Source organism: Erithacus rubecula (assembly GCF_903797595.1).
Source record: "Erithacus rubecula genome assembly, chromosome: 3".
NCBI classification, from domain to species: Eukaryota; Metazoa; Chordata; class Aves; order Passeriformes; family Muscicapidae; genus Erithacus; species Erithacus rubecula.
The window spans coordinates 111464137-111480150 of record NC_136689.1 but is presented as its reverse complement, the minus strand read 5'-3'; the positions used below and the strand labels follow the sequence as shown (position 1 = coordinate 111480150).

Genomic DNA, 16014 nt, shown 5'->3' with positions numbered 1-16014 from the left:
AGCAGGATTTGGGAAAGCAAGGTTTTTATAAAACAGTTATATAATAGCAAAATAAATTCAGCTGATGAAAAAGAAGTTTTCATGGGAAAATAAATGAAACACCTGTGCTTAAATGAAAATGAGATAGAGGACTGGAGCTGACACACAAAATGAGTGATTTTAGATTAAGTGAGGGCAAACCACGATGCTGTAAATAAAGTTTATTTCTTCAGTATAGTAACTTAAAAATTGACTCAAATGGAGTGGCATGTGCTACCCTATACCTCACTGCCTGCACTGGTTAGGAGCCAGGACAATATTTCCACTTGCCAGATTTTCATGTCAGTGCCTTCAGTGTAGTGTTCAATTGCAACAGCAAGATGCCCAAATCTTTACTGTTTTAGCACACAGCTGTAGGGACACCAACAAAAACTGGTACAAAAAATGAGTCTGGAAAACCCTTCAGTTTCTCTCTTAGAAACATATTAGGTGAAACATCATTATACATTGAGCTGCCTGGCTTGATGCCAGGGGTAGGAACAATCCAAAGTTTGAATTCTCATAAGTCAACAACAAAAAGAAGAAAAGGTTTAGTGTGAAAATAAAAGGTAAGTTGGCCAACTTACAAGGTCTAAGGACAATTAAAAAAACCCCAAACCAGTGTGGTTGTCCAGACCTACTTTCTTTTTCTTCTGTGATTCACTGTATGATTCTGTGAAATCATCCAGTGATTCTTCCAGACCAATGCTGTTAGAGGAAGTAAGTCCACCTCCGCAGCCATCCCTTTGCCCAACTGCTGACGGCCGCCGTTCCCTCTCGCAGGGCACACCAGAGCCAGGGCAGGCCACGAGGAGAAGGGAGGGGAACAGGCTGGCAGCTGAAGGGCAGCAGGGGCACACCAGAGCCAGGGCAGGCCACGAGGAGAAGGGAGGGGAACAGGCTGGCAGCTGAAGGGCAGCACGGGCTGCAGCCGCCGCTTAGTGCAGCCTGAATCTCCTGGACGCCGGTCAGTAACCATTTCATGTATTGCTAAACTTGAACTATAAACTGCAATTGGTAAATATGCAGGATTAATCAAAATGCACCTGGCTAACCTTCAAATTATCAACTATTACAGCTGTTTGGTTACTTTGGAACTGCAACTGCTGCGTGACATTAGCTCAAGGCCAGATCTGCAAGTGTCTGCATCAATCCAGCGAAGATCTCTGCCGAAAGGTGACAGAACAGAGAGGGTACAAGCTCTCTCCAGAAACGGTTAATCAATACCTTGCTAGGGTCACTCAGTGCCATTAGATTCACTGGTGTACCCACTGTGTATAAATTGTGACCTGTCTTCTGTTTCATTCTCAGTCACCTCTCCTGCCATCCTGGTAGTTGCCCATTTTCCACTTGGGAGCTTTTGGGCATTAGCAGAAATGTTCCTAGCATCCTGGATCTGGGGAGCAGCAGTAATACTTTGTTGTGTGGCTTGGTTTCTTCTAGGGAGGAGGAGAAGGTAAGGGCTATTTTTGCAAAAGCATCTCAGTGTGCCTGGCCTTTATTTGTGTCAAATATCCAAATATCACTAAAAGAACTGTAGTCAGACTATATGCAGAATAGCATAGACAATGCTGTAGTTTGGTCTTTTGAGAGATTTATCTTCCAATCAAATTTTTGTACATAAACTTTGCAATAATAGTGCAATGGTGCCTAGAGGTAGCTGTAGATACAAATCTATGCATAAGCAAGGTAAGTAAAATATGAATTTGTGTTCCTAATGTTCTGGGCTGTAATTTCACCTGTATTGTAATCACAGCAAAAATCTACTTATATGTAATATGGTTTAATAGTTACTTAAGAACATTTCTATATTATATCTAATAACACCATTTAATGCAGGTAATATTTATGTACCATGTCTATTCCTTAAAAGCATTTATCCTACTGACACATTCACATAAGGAGTAATTTGCTTAATTCTTATTTTTTAATTTCAGCAGTAATTTTTGTGTTTTATTTTAAAAAGTTTAATTTAAAAGGTGAAAATAATTGACTTTGTTTACTGTAGATGCTGAAATATTATATGAAAGTTATTTCAGCAGTCATGATGTCTTAACACATTGTTTTTACCCTAAAAAGAAAATCTTTTAAACATATGCTTCACTTTAAGTATCAGCTTAGTTTAAAGCATTTGCTTGATGACACTTTGAAAGACTAGCTCTTATGCTTACTGAAGATCATTGCAAAATTCCCATATTTTTAGGAAGATCTGGTCCATTAATAGGATATGCCAATAATAACAACCTTTCTATACTAAAAAGTTTCTTTGCTTGATATTCAAATGAAATTGTGGATAAAATTGCCCCAAAATACATCAGATAATATCAGTGTGATGGATTAATTATTCATGTGCCAATTTCATAACTCCATGTTAGCTAATGCCAATAATTTTGCATTTGAACAGGTGAAAATATATATCTAATCCAGGGAAAAGAAAGATGACATAATCAAACTGTGGTTTAATATGTCTATTAATAGTTGTTCTTTCTTACAAAGCTTAGCCCCTAAAGGGGAGAAAATTATTTGTAATCAAACTACTTATTTGAGATATTTTTTCTTCTTTTTTTTTTTTTTTTCACATTGCACAAAGCCTAACATCAGTATTTTTCATACCTAATAGGATTGGAGAAGATTTATTTATGCATGGTTTTCAACTGAGCTTTTGTTTGTGTTTTGTAGGCGGCAAGGTGAGCCACCACTTGAGAATGGGTTCCTTCCATACCTGGGCTGTGCCTTGCAGTTTGGTGCCAACCCCCTTGAATTCCTCAAAGAAAAGCAGAAGAAGCATGGCCACATCTTCACTTGCCATGTAGCAGGCAAATACATTCATTTCCTCACTGACCCCTTCTCATACCACGCATTGATGCGCCAGGGAAAACACTTGGACTGGAAAAAGTTCCATTTTGCTACTTCTGCCAAGGTACTCCTGGTTTTAATATCTAACATGAAAGTATCTGCTGACATACCCAGTTAGTCACTGTAAACATAATTATGCCTTTGAAATAGAATTGGTTTCACATTTCTGCACTTTTACTGGTTTAAAATATTGCAGTCTTTTTTTTCCTCTTCCTAAATGGAAAAGAAATTTGCAGCTATTTGGATTGTTCTAAAACTATGCATTATTCTAAGACTGCACACTATTTTATTACATTATTATCATTTTCTCTAGTAAGCTATAAAGTTATACTTTTGTTTTTTATTCTATTAGAATTTGTCATCAAGATAATTACAAGCCTTACTTATCATGCATACAATTTATTTTGTGACAGGCTTTTGGGCATGGTAGCATTGACCCAGCAGAGGGAAACACCACCGAAAATTTTCATCAGACTTTCATTAGAACCCTTCAAGGCAATGCCCTAGATGCCCTCGTTGAAGCAATGATGGAAAACCTACAGTATGTCATGCTGCAGTCAAGAGCACCTAAGGTTCAGTCTAATGCCTGGGTGACAGAAGGACTTTATACCTTCTGTTGCCAAGTGATGTTCGAGTCTGGCTTTTTAACACTTTTTGGTAAAGCATTTAATTCCAATAATGACAAAAACCTGTCATCAAAGCAGGAAACTGAGAGAGCTCATATCCTTAACGCCCTTGAAAACTTCAAGGAATTCGATAAGATTTTCCCAGCCCTCGTGGCAGGGCTGCCTATCCACCTGTTCAAGAGTGCCCACAGTGCACGTGAGAAGCTGGGAGAGGCACTCCTGCACAAGAACCTCCTGAAGAGGGACAACCTCTCTGAGCTTGTCACCCTCCGCATGTTCCTGAATGACACCCTGTCTACCTTCGATGACATGGAGAAAGCAAAGACCCACGTGGCAGTGCTCTGGGCCTCTCAAGCAAACACCATTCCTGCCACTTTTTGGACCCTGTTCTATCTTCTTAAGTAAGTCCCAATCCTTCTTGCTCCCAAACAAGAAAAATGTTTATCTTTCAGAAACCAATTCATTAGTACAGGCAAATTTCACTACTTGATACCTCATCAGGGATAAAAAACTTACTGTTTGCAAAAGTAGTGCTGTTTGTTCTGGACTTTCACAGAAAAGCCCTTCACCCATCTCAGAACAAGTAGCACAGAGCAATTCTTTAGAAGCTTTTTTTTTTTTTTGGTTAAGAAGCAGCACTCCAGGGCAATGCTACACTTTGTCAAGAAAGCTTTGGAGTAAATCTGTATGATATGACATTAAAAGTTCTAGTTGCAGTCAAAACATTAATTGTATTAAAGGCTACAAATATAACTAGACATTTTTAGATTATCTCACTAGAGCAGGCAAAATGAGGTTTAACTTCATTATTGTTTTCACAGATACTTATAGAAAATAATTTAAATGTTGATAGATCCCACTGAAGTTCTACTGTAGGTTGCACCTGCTGAGCTTATAACTCATGAGACAAGTGCACAACTCAGATAATACTATCAAAAGCCAATTTTAGAGTGGGCCTTTGTAGGTTATCTGATTCAGCATAACTAACTCTGAAGTATGTGACTAAATTCCTAATGCTTTTACTTACCATATCTACTTGCCATTGCTAATTTTTGAGGTTATTTAGCACTTTTGGCTCCAAAAATGCATTGGCTTTAGATTTTCTGAACTTGGAGTCTTTTAACACCCTGATTGTGCTTTCATCAATACACTACTGCACCCTCTTTTATTGTGTCTACATATTTCACCAGAGCTCATACATTCCATGTCTGACAGAAAGGCTAGACAGTAAAGGGTACTATGTGGGCTCTTAGTATTAGAAGATTCTTTTCAGCTAGACAGAGTATTGTCACATCAGCCAGAATAAATGATTTTATAAAACTGATCTATAATCCTTCTCCTAAACGTTCTACCTGCAGTGGGGCTATTCCCTGATCTACAACTGGCTGGCTTTTTTCTTATTCTTGACATTGCTTTTTAGTGACAGTACTGTTTATTACCTGAATTACTCACATCAGTTCTGTCTCACTTGTCATTGCAGACAAAATCAAATACCTGGGGTTCCTTTCTTTGTTTTTTTCTTTCCTTTGAGGTTATCACCTTTGTCATGACATGAAAAAGTGGAACTGCAACGTTTTGCTGCAACATTTTCATTTTAGAACGTTGTACTTGTCAGTAAAAAAAATAAATTTTAATCAGGAAGAAAGTAAATAGCAAAATCCCCTCTTAAAGAATTTTTAAACTTAAAATTGTGTTATACCTTTTCTCTTTTGATCTTAGGAGTCCAGAAGCAATGAGAGCTGCTACCAAAGAAGTGCAAAATGTTTTGGAAAGTGCTGAAGAGAGGATCAGCTTAGATGGCAAAAATATTTCCTTGAACAGAAAACAGCTGGATAGTATGCCAATACTAGGTATGATTACTTTATCCAGAAATCACACTACAATTTCCATGGTCTTCTATTTGTTACCATATAAATGCTTTCTATAGAATTCCTATGGAATTAGCAAAGAAACAGTAGAACAAGAAACTATTTGTTCGTTAGCAACAGCCAACACAATGTCCCAGGTGGTTCTGAGATTATCAAAATTCACATGAACAGCACTTTCTCATGGGTAATTCCATGTCTCAATAATCCTGCATTGCTACAAAACACAGACCCATGGATAATTCTGAATAATATTTCATTTGGTTATTTCTTTAAATCAAATAAAATGTGCTGCCAAAACTTAAATCCCTATTCTTATCATATGAAGCAAAGTTTTCTAATACCATTACTTCTATTTCCTCTTAGTATTTTTTCAAATTTTACACACATTTTTCAGAAGTTACAGAGAGTTTAGATAATGTTGCCTTTTAACTACTGTTACTTTTTTTAAAAAGTCAGCTAATATTGAAACAAAAAATTCCCATATTACTTTTTTGGGGGGCTTCTATACAGGACTTCTTAAAGCTTCAGAAAATTCTGCTCTCTGCATTGTTTCTTTTTCTTGTTATGTTTTCCGTTTTCACTGGTTTGGTCTTTATCTCAGAGTAAAAATATGTCTCACTTTTGAGACATCAACTATAAGCATTTTTCATGGGGAAAGCAGATTAGGTTCTCAGTGGTATCTGCAGAAGGGATAAAAAGAAATGAGAAAGATACTTTATTAGGCATATAGAAAATTAATATTAAACTATTTCTTCTAATAAATTCAGGGCTTGATAAAGATATTGAATAGTTCAATATCCATGGCCTCAGTATATGAGCATGTTTCCATGGCAATCATTCCTTGTCCCAACAGACAGCATCATCAAGGAGGCCATGAGACTCTCAAGTGCCTCCATGACCTTCCGAGTGGCCAAGGAGGATTTCACTTTGCACTTGGAGAACGACTTTTACAACATCCGCAAGGATGACATTGTAGCTCTTTACCCTCAGCTGCTGCATTTCGATCCGGAAATCTATGCTGATCCCTTGGTAAGTGCTTTTTTCAAATTGCATGGCACTCTGGCAGAAGTTAGCATGCCTTTAGATAAAGCATTTTTTTGGGGTATCCCATGGCTGGTATTCTGTTGTACAGGAAGTCCATTCTTACACCTGAAGATGTGATAATAAAAAGAAAAAGAATAAAAACAGTGCAAAACACATTTCAGTGTAACCTAAAGTTGTGCTACCAGCCCCAGACAGCCTTCTACTTACTGCCTTCCTCAGTGAGGGAAGATCACCATTATGAGGTCTTTGAAGATAAGGATAATAGTTTCCCAAAGGCACAGAATTATAATTCTTCCAGTTCTTCTTCTGCTGCATGGACAAGAATACAGGTTGCAATCCTTACTTTTAGAGGAAGGAAAAGGAGAGTTAGCAAAGAACCTGGGATCCACCATGGGGGGCTGATGGTACTGAACAAAACATTGCTGGAGACATCTCTTTCCCAGACTGCATTTTGTGTCTTAGCAGCTTTATCTGATTTTTGGAGGTATGTCAAGGAACTCTTTTGTGTGTTTTAATTGCAGACATTCAAATATGATCGGTTCCTGAACGAGAAGGGAGAGGAGAAGACCGACTTCTACCGCAATGGTCGGAAGCTGAAGCATTACTACATGCCTTTTGGGACAGGCATAGCAAAGTGCCCCGGCAGGCTATTTGCTGTCCATGAGATTAAACAATTTCTGGCTCTGATTCTTTCATATTTTGAGATAGAGCTTGTGGACTCTAATGTGAAGTGTCCCTCTCTTGATCAATCCCGTGCAGGACTGGGTATTTTGCAGCCATCCAATGATGTTGATTTCAGGTACAGGCTGAAATGCTTGTGAATATGTATTTTGCACTATGTACTAGTAGTACATAAATACACTCTATAGACTAACAGTACTAAATACACTGTATAACATATACTTTATATACATTTTATGTATATATGCAAATGAAATGCTTCAAGTCTTGGGGAAAATTCTATATGAATATGCTAGTTCAGCATTTTAGTGAAAAATTTGCACCAGTGTGGTACCAGCTTAATGTTCTCTTTTAATGCAAATGTCTCCCTTTTTACCAACCATTTTGAAAGGAAAGTTAAGATTTGCTGTTTCCCACAAGCAGAATTTCATGAGCTAAATCACAATAATTTCAAAATTGTACCACAGTTAAAATACATTTTTTTGTATAATTGAAATGTTGGGTGGGGGTGGGTCTCCTCACAGGTGAAATAAAGTTTTTGTTGTATAAAGGCAGATTCACAGTGGGGAGGGGAGAGTTTCCTGGGGAATTGCATTTATGGTTTTATGAAAAACTAGTAGAAGACTTGAAAAAACCTACAGAAATGTTCACGTTCAAGTGAAACTGCAAAACTTGTAATATATTCTTTATATCATAATACTTATTTTTAGAAAGTGCTAACTGTGTTAAAATAAATTATATTAGCTGAACCAAATGCATCTCTTGACTGTTTGTTATTTTAACCTCTTAACATTATCAAAGGTTTATGTATTCATCCAAAGCCACCCAAACCAGTTAAAACCAGCTCAAGCACCAGTATGGAGATAAATAAATATCTACCACATATTCACCAGTGGTTCTGGCTGCATTTGGCCTCACTGCCTAAACTCCCTATTTCCATAAGCATGCTTAGGTCTTCCTAGTCTAATTCTGCTAAAATTACCATGGCTAGTGCCCACACATTTTATTTTCAGTGGAGGCACGTCCATAAGAACAATTGTTTCAGGGTTAATACAGTTTGGTTCTCTCTAACATCCCTGTCCTTTTCTGCTACAAATGACAGATGTATGTATGCCACAAAAGTCCATTTTAAATTAAATTTCTTCTGGCTGAGAGAGCTTTCTTATGATTGATGAAAAGAACAAATGGACTTAAAACTTTTTTTATCCTGGTTTTTTCCAAGGACTTATGGTCTGACCTTTTGTCCTTAACTCAAAAGTAGGCCTCATGAGAGAAGATAAGGTACAGGACTATTTGATTTTCAAATTTCACATCCTGGCAAGCTATTCAGCCTAGCTGATAGATGTTCTTTTTGTCTCACTATCCACTGTGCTAAATATTCAAAGGTTAATAAAAAGATTATGCATTGTGTGCATAACTCTATTTTTGTGTGCAACACACATTTACTACCCGTGTGTTTTCTTTGCAATTTTATTTAATCTTTTTGCATTTTCAAAGGAGAACAGAGAACACCAATTTGTTACACCCTGTATAATATTAAATAATTATGTATAATGCAAGAAGGGTTGAATTATTACTTTGGTTCTCTTGGTAAAGGTATTATCCAGTACAGCTTGTTTTCACACTTCTGTCAATTATATTTTATTATATTTATATAAATTATAGCATATTCAATGTTATAAGCTGTGAGCTAATTTGGTGAATGAATGCAAGCCTGACATGCTCCCTGGCACATGTTACTATCATTAGAGTATCTGCTCCTTCTTTCTTAAATAAATCCTGCTTGAAACAGCAGTTTTTGAGGGCAGCAAGGCTATACAATGTTATAAGCAAAATACACTTCCTTGATGAAAAGGAACCCAACATGGAATTACAACAACAGAAAAAAAAATATGACAATAGATAAAGTAATTCTAGGCTCCTTTAAAAATTAAGTCTCTTTTACATTCCATTGTCTTTTTCAAACTGACTGGTCCAGACTTTTCTGACTGTAGTTTAATGGGTTTTGTCAGTTCCTTTGGTCTATGAGAAATTGAAGTATCCAGTAGCTCCTCGAGCTGATCTGACTTTTGGCTTCCCAAATAATGGAGAATTTGCTGATCTGACTTTCAGCTTCCCAAGTGTGGGAGAATAATGGAAGATTGGAGAGGAAGACTGTGAGCATGGTTAAATGGCTTGCAAGCTGGGGTGTCAAAAACCACATACATCATACCAGTAATTGTTTAGCCTCGTGCTGGGAAACACCTGTGTTCAGACAACATAGTCCAGTGGTAGATTTAGAGATATCCTGTAGAGCATGATTGAGATTCCAACCCTGCTGTGTAAGCAATCATATGGTAGTAAACCAACCCTGCATGAATCCCTGATATACAGGGGGAAAGTGGTTTAGTGATCCTCAGCACCCACAGAGCTCCATGTGCCTGCATCCCTGCCTGTGTGCCTCTGCCTGGGTGCTGCTTTGGGATACCCCCACTGGCATCACAATTTAAACACAGCCAGCAACCAAGCACCAAACAGCCAGACACTCACTCCCCCAGAAGGATCAGGGAGACAATCAGAAGGGTAAAACCTAGACAACTCGTGGTTTGTTTTCAACAAAACCAAATTTTCTCTCCATTTCATCCATGGTGTTGTGATTTTTCCTGTGTCCTGCCTGAGCTGGCTCACACACCAAGGAATACCAGCAACAGAGAACACAGGGGAAGGTAAAAACCTCAGAGGATTCACCCCACAGATTAAAGTCCAGTTCTGAACACTGGAGAAGATACTGACTTAAGTGCAGAATCACCATAAAGTGTTGGAAACCAGCACTATCACCAGACAGGGCCCTGCAAGGGTGGCTCAAGTGCTCCTCAAAGGTTTCCACTTTGTGACAGAAGACACACAGATGAGCAGTTGGAATAGTTTGGATATGGATTTCCTTATACATATATATATATATATATATATATAAAATGGGCTATATACAAGCATTTTGGTTTACTGCTGCAGCTGCTAATTTTCTAACCTCAGTTAAACCCCTGTTACTGGGCTTACACAGATGCAAAGGAGGGGAGAAGAGAAAGTACAAAGTCTTTCTTAGTACTAAGTGGCGCTATGCCTCAGCTAATGTAATCAAATACTTCATCAATCAATACTCATCTGACTTGCCAGGGTCACAAACACCATAAGGTTATACCAGGACAATTCTTTCTGCTGCCTCTCCTAAAAGCAGGACTTTTATTAAGAGAACAAAGAAAAATAATACTAAAACCATAAGAGCAATTAGAAATATATTGAGCAGATCCAGGCTGGTAGGGAGCAGGCACCCTCTGCTGTGGTCTTTGTGAGTATTTCACATTATGTATTTTACTATTTAAAATGCATGAAGAAGTATGGGCAGAAGAGGAGCGACCTCAGCCCCCAGGTGGACACCCTAACCATTGGAATAGCTCAGGCATTTTTCTCAGGGAATTTTTAGCATGTTTTCTCTAAAAAAATAAGGGACTCAACAGGATGATTTGCACGACTCCCTGACAGCCTAAGTGCTCTCAGGGTTGAGAGCACTCAATTTCAATTTGGGATTGGAGTCCCTGAGGAACAAAAAATTAGTGAGTTCAGTCTCTCCCACAACCCCAGGGGACAACTCTAAGCTTGTGGTTGTCCTGTAAAGGCTGAGTAAGAGTGAGGGATAACTCCTGAGGAGTATATAGCATAACATAGATTAAGCACACCAGGCAGCTTAAATGTTCAGATTTTTCTGGACCCAGATGAGCTGGGTATTGGGTTAGTCAGATGCCTCTGAACAGTGATTTGGGGATTAGGAGCAATGCACAGCTGGCTGAGACCACTTGGCTCCAGCAGAAGGAGGCATTTGGGTGAGCAGATTGAACCTAGGCAGTGAAAAAGTTCTGCAGTTTTTTCAGGCTACAAGAAATCCTTACTGATCATGGAGATCTTGGAAGTGACATGGTGAGTTTATTAATGAAACAAGACACCATGTCAGAAAATAAGACAGTTTTACAATTCTGAAACCATGCTGGCCACAGCTGTTGTCACAGAGCTGAGTTCAGGCAGCCACTCTTCAACATGTTGACAGTGGTTTTGTTCATAGATTTTTAAACCCTTCTGCAATTTTTTTTAATCTTACAGTAGGAATATCTGGATAAACTGATATCTATATTGTGAGACCACTTATGCAAGTTTCTTTTGAAATAAAAGAGGAAGCAAAAAAGAGTAAAAATCATGGGATAATTTTTCTGAAAGCAGGAAATACATCTTAGAGATAACTATTGCTTAGCTGATGATAGCAGGCTTCAAGCTGTTCATTGTCTTGATCCAAACAGGTAGCTGTGGCAGCATAAATAGGTATTTACCTATAGGTATGAACTGCACAGAGTGCTACATCTGTAGGCTGCAGATAGAAACAAGATTTTCTGATTCTCCTGCTCCTTGCAGGGGATTGGACTAGATGACCCATAATGATGCCTTCCAACCCAAAATATTCTATGATTCTATGATTCTATTATCTCATCTCATTTACACCACCAGTTAATGAACATACAGAGAAGGCTTGATCATAATTATGTCTAGCTGCACACAGGGGATTTGGTGGTAAAAGCAGTGATTGCCTCCTAATAACCTTAGAATTAAATAATTAAAAGGTTACATACTATTAAATGGAGTGCTATCAGTGTAAACACTCAGCTTGCTAACTCTTGTTGACTTTAATTTGTGTTCTGCCAAGATAGACAACTCTGTGGGACACATTTCAAATCAAATGATCTTCAGTTACCCGTGAGTCATGAAGGGAGAGAGCGGTTACTTCAGAACAACTCACTAAAGAGCCATAGATTTTTCAAATGAAAAGTTCATTTTACTTAATTCACCTATAAATAATATCCTGTGGGCTCTAATTATCTTTTTAAAGGTAACAGTAATTTCTAAAATTTGTCTCATTAGATAGCAGGATTACACAGAAATTTTGAAAGATTGAAACACCTTGGCTGGCTGAATCTCTCTTGTTTTGAGAACACTTAAGTGCAACTGGCCATGTAATTATTTCTCAGTAACAGTTGTATAACAGTCAATTGGAAAAGGATTGAAAAAGTCCCCGGTAATTGTAGACATAAAAACACCCACAGGAAGAATATTAAATACTATAGACTGGAAGAAGTCAAGCTAGAAGTCACTTCTATAAGCTCCCCCATATCCAGGGCAAGAACAAGCTTGGGATGCCTGGAATTTGTGCAAGGCTCCTAGAGAACAGACTTGCTCTCAGAGGTGCTCAGCAGGTTTCAAAAATCCAGCTGGTTTTCTGCTGGGTTCTGGGGGGCTTTGAGAGTCCTCCCTCCTCGTGTTAGCTGCAGGTGAGCACCCTTTGCAGAGTGCTGTCTGCTGGGAGCACAGTGTCAGTCCTGCTGTCACCCCCAGGATGTGCCTGTGCCTCTGCCAGCTGTGCCAGGGCCAGACTCGCCTCCCACTGGGTTTGGAGAGAGAACAGTGCCAGACCCCATCTCATCTCAGCCTGTGCCCCATATGGACACCTGGACTCTGAAGGTAAGCCAGATCCTGCAAGGGAATTGGTGACAGATATGAACATTTTGTGCCTGCGAAAATGCTCCCCTCCTGCCATGAGCTTGCACGTCTGGTTGGAAGCAGAGGGTGAGGAGCATTGGCCAAAGGGTTGCATCAGCAGGCCAGAGGGGAACTGGGTCTTGATGACCTGCAGTGACCTCAGCTCTGCTCTTCTTTAATGAGAATTGCTCCTTAGGCTGAGGGAAAGACTTCTCTGCTATATGCAACATTTCAGCTCCACTGCTCTGCCCAAGTAAGCAAAACCTTGTGAAGGCAAATAGTTAAGGAGGAACTTTGTAAAATACACCCTCACATTGAACTGACAGTTTCATGGCTATTTTATTTCTTGGATGTAAGAACTTGGAACAAGGAATAATACCCTTATGAAGATTAAAAGCTGATGTTAAAACAACAGGGGGGTCATAAATGATGCAATTATATGAGTTGTGTTCACTATGCCTCATACTCTTGGTACATTAACTTCTTACATGTATTATTAAGACACAGAAAACTCGGCCAAACAGACCAAAACAACTGTTGTCCATTGAAGTTCTATGTCTGGATTTAAAAGAGTTTCTTCTGTGTCTGTAAAAAGATTACAGTCAGAGGACTGTCTCTGAAATCTGTTGATTTACTAATCCTGTGAATTTGCAGAAACCATAGCCAGAGAATAGGGGTGCTGGATGCAGATGTAAGATATACACCACACTGCAGATATTTGCAGATGAGGCTCCTAGTGGAGGCACTGCAGGGCCAGAAGAGAGTTGCCTGGCAGCGATTCAGAAGACCCCAGCTGCCTGCTGAAGTTTCTGGTGCAGACAGAGCAGAGGAGAGGGACGAATAGCCAGCACCATCCTGCCCCATGAATGATTTCTAGAGCTAAATGGTGGCAAAAATTACTTGCTTATTTGCCAGCCTTCACTGCTAATAATATTTTTTCAGTATTATTTAATACTGTTATTATTTCCACACAGATAAGGACTTGGTATAAGAATTGTGCAAACACAGAACAAATCCACCATGCCTCTCCCAGGGATGTGACAGTCTAAGGAAAAGACAAGGTGAAACCATCCATCTGGAAGAGGGGAAGGAATCAGTGAGGCAGCATTGCCAGAATGCCAGCTAGTGGTCTGTACAGACCAAGAGGTTGGTTAAGGTCAAGTGCTGACATCAAAGCATCTTGATCTGGTCAGATCTAAAACTCAAGAACTAGACAGATGACAGTGACATGAGGATTAAGGTAAAAAGCTCCTTGGAAGCAAAAAACAAAGAAAAGTTTATATTTGGTACTACAAAGAATGGAGGATAAAGGAACAATGGAGGGGGGATGATAGCATAGATAAATGCCCTTTGTAGCAAAAATATAAATTGATGTAGCAGGAGAGAAGAGGACAGCACTGGAATATTACTGCAGTGCAAGGAGGAAACACCTGGGTGAATGCTGTGTTCGGAGAATGGCTATGGAAAGCTATATCTTATCACAGTTATGCAGAAGGTAAGACAACATTTGAAGGAGTACATGGACAGTGACAGAGATTGTTGATGGGTGTCCAAGGGTGAGGATGGGGTACTGATTTTGAGAACTGAGCCTGACTAAAGACATTGTGAAGCAGCATCACTTGAGTGAAGGAGGTATAAGTTCAGTTGATGGGGAGCCAGAACAGCACTTAAAAGCAGCACTCCACAATGTGATTTTTTAATATGCATTCAGCAAGCTATGAAGCAAGAAAGGAACAGAACACGAACACAAAATAAGCTTGCATTGGGTAACAATGTTTAGGGAGGAACAAAAGGTTAAAGGAGGGCATGACATCAGGGTGGCTCTGAGGAGATACAATAGGATGGAGTCGGAAGATGAGGAGAAGAGGTCTGCAAGAGTGTGGTTCTGCAGGAACCATGAATCTCAATTTCCAGGGAAGACCTCAGACAGACTCTATTCCAAAAAGTTACTCTGTAAATAAAATAGAGCAGACTGAATCCACATGCATGTTCTATGCAAATATTTGCCACCACTCTGATCAAAGTTATTAGGTGATAATGTCCAGCCTTGAAACTGGCCTTGAACAGCATTTATTAAGGTGTTCCACTACTACAGCTATTGCTAAAGATCAGCATGTACTGTCAATCAGCCTTGAACCTTGTGCAGAGGACTGCCAGTGAAGCCATACAAAATATAATGTATCTGAAGCCTGAAAAAAAACCCCACACATGCACCCATCACCAGCACCATGGAACCACTATTACAATTCATGTATTGTCAAAAATATGCTGGATAGCTGGGTAGCTAAAGAAATACAGAATTTTACTGCTTCTTATGCTTATCTGGGGAATAATTCTAACATTTTTGAGGTAAGATTTTTTGGTAACCTAAGAGCCTTTACTTCTAGTTCCTAATTTCAGTGTAATAGAGATTTTTTAAAATGTGGTAAGAATATGAGAAAGAAAATTAAATAAAGGGTACCATATATGTAAATGAAAATATGTTGCAGTCTGAAAATTATTAAGTTGTGCCACCAAAGACTACAGGAAGATAAGATTTAAACGTCCTGTTTTGAGAGTGACAGACAGCTAAAGTGAGAGTCAGTTCACAGATTAAGAAATATGAATTAAGTTTCAAAACTCATCTAGCCACCGGAGATCTGACCAGCACATGCAGGCAGCTGAACACCAGCAGCTGCCAAAGTATGTGGTGTTACTTTAGGGCAAACCAAATAAATCTCTAAATTGACATGATGGCACTCACAAGGGGTTTGACTCATTTGTCCCCACACAGGAAGTAGAGACATTCGAAATACCCTGTAGTAACCCATGTATCTCTAGACTCCCTTCATACAGACTCACAGCCCCAAAAGTCAGGTGTTGGGTCTGCTGTCTCCATGGTGTCTTCAAAGACTGAAAAGCTCCAGAATCTGATTGTGGGATGGCTGCCTGATCAAGCCCTAAACCTCCACTGAACAGGATGGGAACTGGGCATTTTGTTCATACATGCACAGGTAGATACCTACATTTAAGTCCCCTAGTCTTCAAACTGAATCCCATTCTCAAAGTTTTGAGGACCATCAAAGAAATGCAAGCTCTGAATTCAGTTTTGGTCATCAGCTTTTAAAAGCAAATTTTTATTTCAGCAGAAATAATACCTATTGAGCATATAAATAATATGTCCTAGAGATTTCTGCTTTTGATTACACTCAGAAAAAAGGAGGTCCTGGAAAGACAGTGTTCTTGGTTTAGGAACTGCATCATGAATTTTTTCCATAAACCAAGGGAGTCAAGCACTGATCTGGAAAATACTTTGGCCAACAACTTTTGAGAGAAAAATGTAAATTGTAGTCACACAAAGCAGCTATATAGGGTTCATATTTCCT

The 16014-nt window shown here is 39.1% G+C and overlaps 1 protein-coding gene across 1 annotated transcript; it reads left to right on the top strand.

Moving 5' to 3' along the window:
- The first annotated feature begins 826 nt into the window (after window positions 1–826).
- On the top strand, window positions 827–7847 carry CYP7A1 (cytochrome P450 family 7 subfamily A member 1). Its single transcript, XM_079302708.1, has 8 exons — window positions 827–985; window positions 1097–1194; window positions 1330–1474; window positions 2698–2938; window positions 3288–3901; window positions 5220–5350; window positions 6222–6397; window positions 6934–7847. The coding sequence occupies exons 3-8, from the start codon at window positions 1395–1397 to the stop codon at window positions 7231–7233; spliced, it is 1542 nt and encodes a 513-aa protein (XP_079158834.1). The 5' UTR covers window positions 827–985; window positions 1097–1194; window positions 1330–1394; the 3' UTR covers window positions 7234–7847.
- The last annotated feature ends 8167 nt before the right edge of the window (window positions 7848–16014 follow it).

Coding starts and splice junctions, on each gene's coding strand:
- CYP7A1 (XM_079302708.1), top strand. CDS start 1,395: ATGTTCCTAGCATCCTGGATCTGGGGAGCAGCAGTAATACTTTGTTGT. Junction 1,475..2,697: donor CTTCTAGGGAGGAGGAGAAG/GTAAGGGCTATT, acceptor TGTGTTTTGTAG/GCGGCAAGGTGAGCCACCAC. Junction 6,398..6,933: donor AAATCTATGCTGATCCCTTG/GTAAGTGCTTTT, acceptor TTTTAATTGCAG/ACATTCAAATATGATCGGTT.